General features: G+C 46.0%; 1 protein-coding gene across 1 annotated transcript; it reads left to right on the top strand.

The window, feature by feature from the left end:
• The first annotated feature begins 6,673 nt into the window (after positions 1–6,673).
• LOC119307738 (importin subunit beta-1-like) lies at positions 6,674–12,747 on the top strand. The gene is made up of 3 exons (XM_037583820.1): positions 6,674–6,900; positions 7,882–10,306; positions 11,620–12,747. The coding sequence occupies exons 2-3, from the start codon at positions 7,887–7,889 to the stop codon at positions 11,816–11,818; spliced, it is 2,619 nt and encodes an 872-aa protein (XP_037439717.1). The 5' UTR covers positions 6,674–6,900; positions 7,882–7,886; the 3' UTR covers positions 11,819–12,747.
• Positions 12,748–14,460: the final 1,713 nt, after the last annotated feature.

The raw sequence follows: 14,460 nt of genomic DNA, 5'->3' as shown, positions 1-14,460 counted from the left end.
CCTGGCTCTTTGAGGAAAGGCCTCAACTCCATCATTGCACTAACCGCTTGGGCCATTTGGAAGCATCGCAACGCGGCTATCTTCGATGTCCTACGCCCCTCCATTGAAGACCTGATCAAGAGCATCAAGGACGATGCCAGCCTTTGGGCCAAGGCGGGCGCCACCGGGCTAGCTAGCATCTTACCTGTAGCCTGACCTACCTGTTTTGAGGTTGAGCACCCTCCCCCCTGCTCACCGCCACGCCCTCCCAGACGCCGGCTTGTGTACGTCTACGAGGCTGCACCCTGTAATTCTCTGTAACAGCTACTTCTTCTCCTCTATCAATGAAATGATACGCTGCTAAGCGTATTCCCCCAAAAAAAGGTCAACCAGAGTACGTACCACACCATAGTGGTACGGTAATCCTATTCCGGAGTTCATGTTACTTGACCATGACGAACCTACGAACTATGAGGAAGCGATGATGAGCCCAGATTCCATGAAATGGCATGAGGCCATGAAATCTGAGATGGGATCCATGCATGAGAACAAAGTGTGGACTTTGGTTGACTTACCCGATGATCGACAAGCCATAGAAAATAAATGGATCTTCAAGAGGAAGAAAGACGCTGATAGTAGTGTTACTATCTACAAATCTAGACTTGTCAAAAAAGGTTTTTGACAAAGTTCAAGGTGTTGACTACGATGAGAATTTCTCGCTCGTAGCGATGCTTAAGTCTGTTCGAATCATGTTAGCAAATTGCCACATTTTATGAAATCTGGCAAATGGATGTCAAAACTACATTCCTTAATGGATTTCTTAAAGAAGAGTTGTATATGATGCAACCAGAAGGTTTTGTCGATCCTAAAGGTGCTAACAAAATGTGCAAGCTCCAGCGATCCATCCATGGACTGATGCAAAGCATCTCAGAGTTGGAATATATGCTTTGATGAGTTGATCAAAGCATATAGTTTTATACAGACTTGCAATGAAGCCTGTATTTACAAGAGAGTGAGTGGGAGCACTACAACCTTTCTGATAAGTATATGTGAATGACATATTGTTGATCGGAAATGATTTAGAATTTTCTAGAAAGCATAAAAGGAGTGTTTAAAAGGAGTTTTTCAAAGAAAGCCCTCGATGAAGCTGCTTACATATTGAGCATCAAGATCTATAGAGATAGATCAAGACGCTTGATAAGTTTTTTCAATGAGTACATACCTTGAATTTTTTTGAGAGTAGTTCAAAATGGAACAGTCAAAGAAGGAGTTCTTGCTTGTATTGCAAGGTGTGAAATTGAGTAAGACTCAAAGCCCGACCACGGCAGAAGATAGAAAGAGAATGAAAGTCATTCCCTATGCCTCATCCATAGGTTCTATAAAGTATGCCATGTTGTGTACCAGATCTATTGTATACCCTACACTGAGTTTGGCAAGGGAGTACAATTTTGATCTAGGAGTAGATCACTGGACAGCGGCCAAAATTATCCTTAGAGGACTAAGGAAATATTTCTCGGTTATGGAGGTAATAAAGAGTTCATCATAAAGAGTTACGTCGATGCAAGCTTTGACACTGATCTAAATGACTCTAAGTCACAATCCGGATACATATTGAAAGTGCGAGCAATTAGCTAAAGTAGCTCCGTGCAGAGCACTGTAGACATAGAAATTTGCAAAATACATACAGATCTGAATTTGGCAGACCCGTTGACTAAACTTCTCTCACAAGCAAAAGATGATCACACCTTAGTACTCTTTAGGTGCTAATCACATGGCGATGTGAACTAGATTACTGACTCTAGTAAATCCTTTGAGTGTTGGTCACATGGTGATGTGAACTATGGGTGTTAATCACATGGTGATGTGAACTATTGGTGTTAAATCAGATGGCGATGTGAACTAGATTATTGACTCTAGTGCAAGTGGGAGACTGAAGGAAATATGCCCTAGAGGCAATAATAAAGTTATTATTTATTTCCTTATTTCATGATAAATGTCTTTTATTCATGCTAGAATTGTATTAACCTGAAACTTAGTACATGTGTGAATACATAGACAAAACAAAGTGTCCCTAGTATGCCTCTACTTGACTAGCTCGTTTATCAAAGATGGTTATGTTTCCTAACCATAGACATGTGTTGTCATTTGATGAACGGGATCACATCATTAGGAGAATGATGTGATGGACAAGACCCATTCCATTAGCTTAGCACTTGATCGTTTAGTATATTGCTATTGCTTTCTTCATGACTTATACATGTTCCTATGACTATGAGATTATGCAACTCCCGAATACCGGAGGAACACTTTGTGTGCTACCAAATGTCACAACGTAACTGGGTGATTATAAATGTGCTCTACAGGTGTCTCCGATGGTACTTGTTGAGTTGTCATAGATCGAGATTAGGATTTGTCACTCCGATTGTCGGAGAGGTATCTCTGGGCCCTCTTGGTAATGCACATCACTATAAGCCTTGCAAGCAATGTGACTAATGAGTTAGTTGCGGGGTGATGCATTACGGAACGAGTAAAGAGACTTGCCGGTAACGAGATTGAACTAGGTATTGAGATACCGATGATCGAATCTCGGGCAAGTAACATACCGATGACAAAGGGAACAACGTATGTTGTTATGCGGTTTGACCGATAAAGATCATCGTAGAATATGTGGGAGCCAATATGAGCATCCAGGTTCCGCTATTGGTTATTGACCAGAGACGTGTCTCGGTCATGTCTACATAGTTCTCGAATCCGTAGGGTCCGCATGCTTAACATTCGGTGATAATCGGTATTATGAGTTTATGTGTTTTGATGTACCGAAGGTAGTTCGGAGTCTCGGATATGATCACGGACATGACGAGGAGTCTTGAAATGGTCGAGATATAAATATCGATATATTGGATGACTATGTTTGGACATCGGAAAGGTTTCGAGAGAGTTCGGGCATATACCGGAGTACCGAGGGGTTACCGGACCCCCCCCCCCGGGGAGTATATGGGCCCTAATGGGCTTTAGTGGAGAGAGAGAGAGGGGCAGCCAGGGAAGGCCGCGCGCTCCCTCCCCCTCTGGTCCGAATTGGACTAGGAAGGGGGGCGCCCCCTTTCCTTCCTCCCTCTCTCCCCCTTCCTTCTCTCCTAGTCCAACTAGGGAAGGGGGGGATCCTACTCCCGATGGGAGTAGTACTCCTCCAAGGCGCGCCATAGAGGGCCGGCCCTCCCCCTCCTCCACTCCTTTATATACGGGGGAGGGGGGCACCCCATAGACACACAAGTTGATCATTGATCTCTTAGCCGTGTGCGGTGCCCCCCTCCACCATAATCCACCTCGGTCATATCGTCGCAGTGCTTAGGCGAAGCCCTGCGCCGGTAGCTTCATCATCACCATCATCACGCTGTCGTGCTGACGAAGCTCTCCCTCGACACTCTGCTAGATCGTGAGTTCGTGGGGCGTCACCGAGCCGAACATGTGCAGATCGCGGAGGTGTCGTACTTTCAGTACTAGGATTGGTCGATCGTTAAGACGTACGACTACATCAACCGCGTTGTCATAACGCTTCCGCTTACGGTCAATGAGGGTACGTGGACAACACTCTCCCTTCTCGTTGCTATGCATCACCATGATCTTGCGTGTGCGTAGGAATTTTTTTGAAATTACTACGTTCCCCAACATGAACACCACCCTCTCGCCTGGTCGAGGCGTGGGCATGGCCTGGCCCTCCTCCGTGGCCCGGTGAACGACGCTGGCCGGAGGTAGCCGGCACGCTTCAGATCCTTGATATTTTCATTGGTGATGGTGGAGGCCTCCCACTTGCCTTTGGCACCGGATCCGGCCATGGCCGAATTGAGGGAGTGGCTTGAAGGGATTTCTTGAGGAACAATGGCATAGGGCGTTGGAGCTCTGTAGATTGGAAAAAGTAGTGGCGAGAGGAAGGAGAAAGCGTGCGGGAATAGTTGTGGTCGTTTCCCTTTTATAAGCTGCCCCGATACCAAGAGTTCTTTAACCGCGCCGCGGGCCTCACCGCTTCCCGGTTTAATCGTGACATTATGCGTGAGTGGGATAATCAAAATCATTGATCATATCCCTTAAAAATGGGGCATGATCCCCACCTTGATGAGACGTGCCAATGGAGGAGCTGCCCCGAACCGCGCATCGAGTGTTCACAATGGTTCGACGTTTGTGACCGGCCGCAACCTTTTTCTGAAGGTTGTCAGGCGAAGGCACTATTCACACTTGAGCGGTTGGCCTTCGAGGCTAAGCAAATATCAATAATTTAGATTCCGGATACAACCTGATTGGGCACATAGCCAAACTTGGACGAGTAGCTTTTAGAAGCTCGGCCAAAGGAGATTGCTCCAAACACATAGGTGGAGGAGAACTCGCCCGTAAGCCAGAGACTACAGATGCAAAAGTTATGATGCACCGGCGTTGGAGGCTAGTTCGGGGCTACTGAGGGAGTCCTGGACTAGGGGGTCCTCGGGCTGCCAGCCTACCTCTTGTGGGCCGGACAGGTGGGCCGCTATATGACTATCACAAGGCCGAGCTACAAGGTGACTCTGTGTCTGAACAAGAAACCCTCGAAGTCTTGGTGTGTCCTCCAGGTCAAGATAGAAGATTCAACATGTATATTCCCTTGTTGTAACTGACCATGTGTAACCCTAGTACCCCTGGTGTCTATATAAACCAGAGGGTTTTAGTCCGTAGAGGCTAGAACAACAACCATCACCCTACTCGCCTAGGGTATAATTTATCTTATCTCGTGGTAGATCAACTCTGTAATCATCCTTTACACTTCAATATAATCAAGCATGATGTAGGGTTTTACCTCTTAGAGAGGGCCCGAACCTGGGTAAACATCGTGTCCTTCGTCCCTTGTTCACCATTGATCCTAGATCCGCGGCTCGGGACCCCCCACCCGAGATCCGCCGGTTTTGACACCGACACCTAGGCGCCAAAGATGTCGTGCATACGGTGATCTATGGGACCAGAAAGATCCCTTTTGCAGTTCGACTGGGAGATCAACAAGCACAAAGAGCAGAACTAGCAAGAACACACACGGTTTAGGCAGGTTCGGGCCGCTGTGAAGCGTAAAACCCTACTCCTGCTTTGGCATTGAATGTGTGAGCACAAGTACAAGGGAGCGCAATTCCGGCAAGATTGCGCGGGAAATGCAGCTACGCGCGTGTTTGTGCAAAGTGTCGACCTTTGTAAAGGTAGCCATGTGTCTCCTTTTATAGGCTAAGGGGTCACCATAGTGGCAAAATGGTAATTACAAGAGGTGAATAGTGGCTATAGTGCCAAATACCTAACTCTGGCGGGTTAGGACAAAAGCATTAATTGCGCCGTGAGGTGTCATGTTGATGAAGCTCGCCGGTAAGAGTGTCTCTCCTTATGTGTCTTTCGCCCATCTACCTCTTCTCATCTTGACACGATCCTGGGACGGGTGTCATTAAAGTTGTGTCTTCGGCGGCGAGCTGACACGTGCCCAGACAAGCCTCACCTAACTACCTGCCCGCTTGACACCTATACGACAAGTGACAACCTGGTCGATGAGGTGGAGCGGTGGCAAGGTAGTGGGGATTCTTGCCGGGTTCGGAGCTTGCCAGGTCTTCTCTAGTTTGCCGGCAACTTCAGCCTTGATCTTCTGTACTCTTCCGATCACCTGACTGGAGGTCTTCTTCGTATCTTGGTAATCTGGTCTTGAATTTGTTTTTAGTTGTCCTCCAGCAAGCCTAACCGTCGGGAAGTCTGCTATTACCTGTGCATAAGTCTGGGGTACTAAGGATCCAAATCTTAGTACACCGACAATATGCAATTGGTGCTTCTACCTGCCTTGCAAATTTGCGAGCAGCCAAAAAGTCCAACACAACACTCCCGGTCTATCTACCGCACATGCTTCCTGTATAACTTCATACAAATATACTTTTCTCCATAACTCCTTAGCTCCCTCATAAAAGGAATAATGTGTGCTTTATATCCATGTATATTACACGCACGACACAAGCTATTGTTTCCGATATCCATGTGATACACGAAACGAATAGATTTTTTTTTACAATATTTAGTTACCCTCCAGGCTATGGAGTCCGTCGCGGTTTTGACTGAGCGGGATAGGCACAATCTATTGCATATCTATCTTCCAGAAATTGATCTAACAAGTTCGACGCTCCTACTCATTGTGGTTGGGCCAATTAATTCACTGACCTTACGATTCACATCTATCTTTTAGAAATTGAACTAACAAGATCAATGCATCTTTCCATACATCAATTTGTCGTCCATCTCCCACTCGCTAGATTCCTCTCTTGTTAAACGTATGCAACCCTATCATTACACTTTGTCAAGTAATTGACGAGCCAAGTCTTAACTTAGCATTCAATATGTGTTTATCCAAAAAGTTTTTATACTCCTCAACAATCTAGCACCTAAACTTTCCTGCTCCAAGATCAGCCTCTAAATTTGTTTCCCTAGCATAGCCTTATTAAAAGCAACTCTGGTCTCTAAATCTCATCTTCTCTGTCCTTTGAAACACACAATTTTGCAAAGTTTCTTCCGAATCCGAAATACAGACATAGTCAAACCGTCTTCCATCAATACCGTCCATCAAAGATCATACGGCTGCCCCTCACGACCGTCCTCGCATCTCCCGCACATCAACCAAAGATGCCCTTTTCCTTTCTTTTCCCCGCATTATTTGATTTCCTCTCCGCCGCCGCCGCCGCCGCCTCCCTCCCTCCCCGCCGCCACGGCCGCCCCCCTCGTCGTGGAATCCGCCCAACCGACGAGCTGCCTCCGTATCCGATTCGGCCAGCTACCACCACAACTCCTTGACGCTACCGTCGCCGTCTGAGGTCCCCCGCGCCGGCCAGCCCCACCCCGCCCCTCGTCGCCGACTACCTCCCCTTCTCAGTAGGGCGCTAGAAGGTAGGACGCAGAAGCTCATCGCCTCTCTCCACATCTCTATCCGTGTTCTGTTCTTCTGTTGTCGCCGAACTACCAGGCAGATCTGTTGTAATTTGCTCTGTGTTAAGGTGGATTTGGTACACATGTTGAATTTGTGAACCCTAGATTCGGTTGAGAGCTCCTTTTGCTATATTTTGGTGGGGTATTCATGGTTGAATGGTGTATATTTCTCGCCGTAGCTTGCAGTATCCACGCACTATGCATAAGCGGTCTACATACACAGGAGTAAATGGCTACTTCAACGGTAGAAGTAAAATAGTACTCTCAGGGAACTGGTGTATAATAAAGTTCTTGTCAGCAGAGGCTTTAGGTGTTACTCAAGGACCCGTTTTCCATTTAAAATGAGGTTGCTCCCCAGATATTTGTATCCTCCTTGAGCTAAGAAGTAATATGGCAATGGCATTATGTCCACGTCAGATTTTATACAGCTGTTTAGATTTTGGGATTGATGTTCACTGATTATTTTCTTGCTTATAAGGTTGTCTTTCCTCTGTGTAGTTGGTTACTTCTACAAAATTCTGTGCAATTAATGATTGCCTCATTTAAGAAACTTGTACTACAAAATTCTATGTAATCATACCTCATTGTAGTTGGTAGTTTCTTGATTAAATGTTGTTTGATATTCTGTTTGCTCGTAAGAATCAATTTATATGGTGCTAATTCGTCGCTGTTTTCACCTGTAAATTATGATGCCATGAACAGATTCTTTCTAGCTGATATGTTTTTGTTGAGATGGAATTGAAAGATTAGTGATTTTCCTGTATGCGGACCGTGTATCTCATTACCATTTTATAAGATTTTAGTGCATTGTTTGGTTTTACACAACACAGGTCTACTGTGCCTTGTGTAATTTACATCTGAGAGGAGCTGTATCTCTTTGATGATGCATGGAGTTCTTATGTCATGAAGTATATCTGATTCCTCTATTTTGGTTTTACACAGTCAACATGTCGTTGGATGTTACTCAAATACTCTTGAGTGCGCAATCTGCTGATGGCTCGATTAGGAAGCATGCTGAAGAAAGCCTCAAGCAGTTTCAGGAGCAAAACCTCCCAGGTTTCTTGCTCTCCCTCTCAAGTGAGTTGGCCAATAACGAGAAACCTGAAGAGAGCCGCAGGTTGGCTGGCTTGATCCTTAAGAATGCACTGGATGCAAAGGAGCAGCACAGGAAGAGTGAACTTTTCCAGAGATGGCTGGCACTGGATTCTGGTGTCAAGGCACAAATTAAAGCGTTGCTGCTGCAAACTCTCTCATCTCCTGTTGCAAGTGCCAGATCTACATCTTCTCAAGTCATCGCAAAGATTGCTGGCATTGAGATCCCTCAGAAGCAATGGCCTGAGCTTATAGGATCATTGCTCTCAAACATACATCAGGTCCAGCCTAATGTCAAGCAGGCGACGCTCGAGACACTTGGCTATTTATGTGAGGAAGTTTCTCCAGAAGCTGTTGACCAAGACCAAGTCAACAAGATACTTACAGCTGTTGTTCAGGGTATGAATGCTTTTGAAGGGAACTCTGAAGTGAGACTTGCAGCCACACGGGCATTGTATAATGCATTGGGCTTTGCTCAGGTTAACTTCTCCAATGACATGGAGCGTGATTATATCATGAGAGTCGTATGCGAAGCAACACAGTCAGCAAAGGTGAAGATAAGACAGGCTGCCTTTGAGTGTTTGGTGGCTATTTCATCGACTTATTACGATAAGCTGGCCACATACATGCAGGACATATTTAATATTACTGCAAAGGCCGTGAGAGGAGACGAGGAGTCAGTTGCACTTCAGGCCATTGAATTTTGGAGCTCCATATGCGATGAGGAAATCGACATTTTGGATGAGCACAGTAGTGAGTTTACAGCTGATTCTGATGTTCCTTGCTACTATTTTATCAAGCAAGCTCTTCCTGCTTTAGTGCCAATGCTGCTGGAGACCCTCCTCAAGCAGGAGGAAGACCAAGACTTGGATGAAGGTGCTTGGAACCTTGCAATGGCTGGTGGTACTTGTTTGGGCCTGGTGGCGAGGACTGTTGGTGATGATGTTGTTCCTCTTGTGATGCCTTTTGTTGAGGAGAACATAACGAAACCTGAATGGAGGCAAAGAGAGGCTGCAACATATGCTTTTGGATCCATTCTGGAGGGTCCATCAGCTGATAAACTGGCCCCTCTAGTTAACGTAGCCTTGAATTTTATGTTGTCTGCGTTGTTGAAGGACCCAAATAACCATGTGAAGGACACCACTGCTTGGACCCTCGGAAGAATATTTGAGTTTCTTCATGGTTCTGCGCTTGAAACTGCTCCTGTTATTACAGCTGAGAACTGCCAGCAAATACTTACTGTGCTACTTCAAAGCATGAAGGATGTCCCAAATGTGGCAGAAAAGGCATGTGGGGCACTCTATTTCCTTGCACAAGGCTATGTGGATGCTGGATCGGTGTCACCATTAGCCCCTTTCTTCCAAGATATTATTCAGAGCCTTATTGTGACCAGTCACAGAGAAGATGCTGGAGAATCCAGGCTGCGTACCGCAGCTTATGAAACTCTAAATGAAGTTGTCAGGTGCTCCACCGAGGAGACAGCTCCTATTGTTTTGCAGTTGATACCAGTGATTATGATGGAACTCCATCAGACACTTGAAGCAGGAAAGTTGTCAACTGACGAGAGGGAGAAGCGGAGCGATCTGCAGGGCCTTCTCTGTGGTTGCTTGCAGGTCATTATCCAGAAGTTGGGAGGGATGGAGTCAACAAAGTTTGCCTTCTTGCAGTATGCGGATCAGATGATGGATCTATTTTTGAGAGTTTTTGCTTGTCGAAATGCCACGGTGCATGAGGAGGCTATGCTTGCTATTGGTGCATTGGCATATGCAGCCGGTTCAAACTTCGCAAAGTACATGGCACAATTCTACCAGTACTTGGAAATGGGACTTCAGAACTTTGAAGAGTATCAGGTATGTGCTATTACAGTGGGTGTTGTGGGTGACCTGTGCAGGGCACTGGAGGACAAAATTTTACCTTACTGTGACGGCATCATGACCCAGCTCCTGAAAGATCTTTCCAGCAATCAGTTACACAGATCTGTAAAACCACCTATATTCTCGTGCTTTGGTGATATTGCACTGGCAATTGGGGAGAACTTCGATAAGTATTTGATCTATGCGATGCCCATGCTACAAAGTGCAGCAGATTTGTCGGCGCATGCAACTTCAGCTGATGAGGAAATGCTCGACTACACCAATCAATTAAGGAATGGCATCTTGGAGGCCTACTCTGGCATTCTTCAAGGATTCAAGGGTTCCCCTAAGATGCAGTTACTGATGCCGTATGCCCCACATATTCTTCAGTTCCTTGACGCTCTTCATAATGGCAAGGATATGTAAGTCGTCTAGAATACCTTCTGTTTCCTTAATATCTCACTTATTTACATGAATATTTCCTGCTTTCCGGATGCTCAAAGCTGGAAACTGATCATGCAAACACATAGATAACAAAAATTAGACATTTTTCCTGTATGGAAGGCAAATGCCTAAGCTGCTTAAAAAATATAAAAGGGCCAAAGTACTGGAAAATTGACAATTATGGCTTTAACTCAATCAAGCTAGTTTCTGGAAACATGTAATTTCTTATATGCTATTCCCTCCTTCCAAAACATAAGTTATATATGATTTGGTAATATAGATGTGGATTTTTTTTCCATATAAACTTGGTTAAATATAAGTTATATCTTAGGGAAGGAGTACTGAATAACTACAAGTTTTGTCATATGCCGCTAAAAGATTCCCGATTCATTCTGCACTACTCAATTCCGAAACTTCATGAATTGCTACCGCCATTAGTGGGCTGTTGGTGTGCTTTTGTTATCGTGTCAACCCTTTCACTTAATTGCCTAACTGGCCATGAGTCAACATGGATATGCCTTGTCTGGCTCGGTGTTCCTGCACGGGTACCTGCAATGTAAGGCTGCTTCTCTGTAAAATACCCATGGTGGCAGCAGCGCCGCCTAAGCAACACATGCATGCATCAGCAACACTGCTAAACCAGGGCAAAACTCACTAACACCTAGCCAACGAGTGAAGAAAAATAACGAAGAGATGAATCAGATAGAATGAATAGTGTTCGTCGTAGGCATATGATGAAAATAGGAGTTCTTGCAATGATACATAAGCAATTTTCTCCCAAAATGAGGGTATACCTGACAAGTGTTATAGCCATATAGTCCGTTACAGGCCTGTTCTAACAATATTTTTCTGGATGCATTTGAGGTGATTTAGTAATTAAGAGCTAAGCCTAGCAAATTTTTGTGTTGGTGAACTTCTGATTATGATCTGCTACTTTAGATTGCATTTACCAATAGGCGTTAGATTCTAATTTGCGATTTCTTACTGTGCACTAAGTTTCGTCACTTTTGTTGTTCTATGAAATGTATGTTGTTTGCACTTGAATTGCCACTATGATGGAAAAGACCACACCCAGTAATGATAGTGTGTCCACACACTTACGCACACCTTACACTATTGCCAGAATCGAATCTCTCCCCCTTAAGCCTCCTGGCCAGTCAACCCCACTCTTTTTTTAGCGACCATGAACACGGACAGTGAAGTGTTATTGCAACAATTGACCAATATTTCAGCTTAGTGCGGCTCATAGTTAAGCACGATAATTTTCTAAAATGATCTCTTACTGTTTCAGGGATGATTCTGTGATGAAGACTGCAATAGGTGTCTTGGGAGATCTGGCAGACACATTGGGTGTTCATGTTGGTCCCTTGATCAATCAATCGACCTCAAGCAAGGAATTTTTGGATGAGTGTTTATCATCTGATGATCCTCTGGTCAAAGAATCAGCTGACTGGGCAAGGATTGCAATCAGCCGTGCAGTTTCAGGTTGACGTGGCATTGGTGTCGAGTCTGCACATGCATCCATCCACGTGTCGAGTCTGGGTCTTCGGTTGCAGGTTGCATCGTATCTTTGGGGAAGTCCACCATCCTAACAGGAGTGTCGAAGGGTCCTCACTAACTCATGCATCAGTACATGTGTCAGCCCAGCCTTTTTCACTTGTGTGGAAAAGAGGGTTAAGTTGGCTGCCTGCTAACTTTGCTAAAGGCATCTAGAACCTTCAATTTCTTATTGGGGGTGAGATGAGCTTCTATGGTTGGGTGCCATGCCGATGGTTCGTTGGCGTGGCTTGCATGCCCTACGGTCTGGGTGTGCTATCGCTTTCCCTTGCCTCCATTGCATGCATCAAACTTTGGTCGTATGGTTACAAGTCCTGGTTGCTTATGGATCCGTTATGCATAAGGGGCTCGCGTGCACTGTCACGGGATAATTTTGCACTGCTCAGGAGGTCCAAGTTGGACATGTCCCTCACGAGCTGGTAGCTTGTTAATTTCTTTTTCGAGAGTATGTAGCTTGTTTATTTCATGTTTCCTTTTCCATACTTGCATTGTCCTGCATCCATTATCGGACTGTTTTGTAAGGGTTTCTCATGGTCAAAACTTCGACGGCTAGCCGTTGTGCAAGACCCTGCATGCGTCGGTTTATTTCCAGGTGCTGGGGGTTGAGCCCTTTTTTTGTTATCCTTGCTGCTGCTCCATTTCAGTTTTCATTGAGGCTGTGTGCTGGCGGGTTGAACAAGAACTGTCATTGGTTTCGGGGTGGTTTTATTTTGGGGCAGCTGTGGAGTTTGATTTGTTATTTACGGGAACTGTATAATTGGGTGGAACTCTGCCGCCTCCTATCTCATGTGTCAGTATCATTCGCTGTGTATACAAGGATTTGATCATGAACGGGTTCAGTGATATGGGTCTTTGTCTCTTATTTTCTTCATGGAGATAAATACAATTATGGTCATTGAAGTTGAGGTCAAAGCACAATACGATAACTGGACTTCAGAATATGCTCAATACGGTCGCTAAATATGAGTTGTGGTGATTATATGATCACTGGCTCACAGTATAGCTGACTGGTCAGACTAGACGCCACTTAGGACAGCACTAACAGCGGTACAGACTCGAAACCCCTGAGGTTCGTAAACGTCGCGCCTCTAACCACCTGGAACGTCGTCATGTCGTGTTACTATGCCGAGGACCATTGGTTAAAAGTGCACATAAGCTACCATGTTTCGACACTATCTTAATTTTGTTTCCACATGTTCTCTCTGTGTAAGTTTCTTTCTGTTGACGACACATGCGAGCATGTTTATTTTCTGGCTTTCTTGTGTGTGTGTGCGTGCGTACATGTTAATGTGTGTTAACTATGATTTTTCTTTCTTTCGATTTTTCCTGTGAGTGTGTAATATGTTGTATGCATGTTAGAGTGTCCGCTCCTGCGTGCGGCCTGGACGTGATGTTCCGTGGAGATGAGAATCAACTGCGTAGTTGAGGTGGGCCACCTCTTATTGGTGATAGGCCTCCTGCCGCCCCACGCGCCATGCTCGACAAGCCGGACAACACTGCTGTCTCAATCGACGCCATGATGCGCCCCGCCGTGGCCAAGCCCTTCATCGCTCTCGACAAACTCATGTTTTTCTTTTGCTCGCCGTGGCCGACGTTCTTCGCCTGACATGCTCGACTGGAGTCCCACTCGCGCGGGCCGCTCTTGATCACCTGCTGAATCAACCCCTCGAAGAAGCTCATCGCCTTGGCCCTAGCTCCCGCCCTGCCTATTGTGTCACCTGTCGTCGGTTGTCTAGTCTCCTCTCCATCCGAGTCTGAAAAGCTTTCGTCGCCCACCGTCATGTGCGTTCCACCGATGCTCTAAGGCCGAGGCCGCGGGTGCCTTCAGTCGTCAAGCAACGCTGATAAAGAGGTGCTGCAACAGATGGCTTAGGGCGGTGCGATGAGCTGGACATCGCCGCACACCTCCATGCACCCGAGTATGCATGCGGTGCACCGCATCAGCCATCAGGGTGTGCATGCGTTGCGTACGTGCACGTGCGTGATATGCATGTGTTGTGCGCGTGCATGCTGTCCTTCCGTGTGTGCATGCGTTGGTATTGAAAATGATCTTTTTTTTTTTTGAACTTTGAAAATGATCTTCGTGTAAACATCTAAATGTATTTGTATTAGAGTGGTTAGCCATCGTAGTCACCAACCGAGGGATCTTTGGTTCGATTCCCTTCTCTTTGACCGCAGTTCTTATTCTTTTATTTGTTTATGACGGTTGCTACAAATCATCCGACTGATTTTATGGAGAAATCAGTCGGGTCGATGGCCGTCCGATCCACCCTGCCTAAGCCGTTGGATGGGTCAATGCTTCTTCGCTTTCTTCCTCCCCTGAGTTTGTCGGTCTGTCGCTTTCTTCTTCCTGAGCATACGCAGCAGTCGCTGCTACGTCGCCGACAGTAGCAACGCTGGTGAGGGCTGCATCGCAGCACCAGCGGCCAGCGACGGATGTGCACTGCAACGCAGGCGGCCGACGATGGATCTTGCATCACAGCACGCGACAGCCATGGCGGATGTTGTGACGCACACGACGGGAACGACGGGGATGCAACACAGGGATGCTGCGTTGCAGCGCTGGACACACGGC

This window comes from Triticum dicoccoides, chromosome 5B (genome assembly GCF_002162155.2).
Source record: "Triticum dicoccoides isolate Atlit2015 ecotype Zavitan chromosome 5B, WEW_v2.0, whole genome shotgun sequence".
Classification (NCBI taxonomy): Eukaryota; Viridiplantae; Streptophyta; class Magnoliopsida; order Poales; family Poaceae; genus Triticum; species Triticum dicoccoides.
Note: the sequence above shows the minus strand (reverse complement) of the source record. Positions and strands in the feature narration are given on the sequence as shown.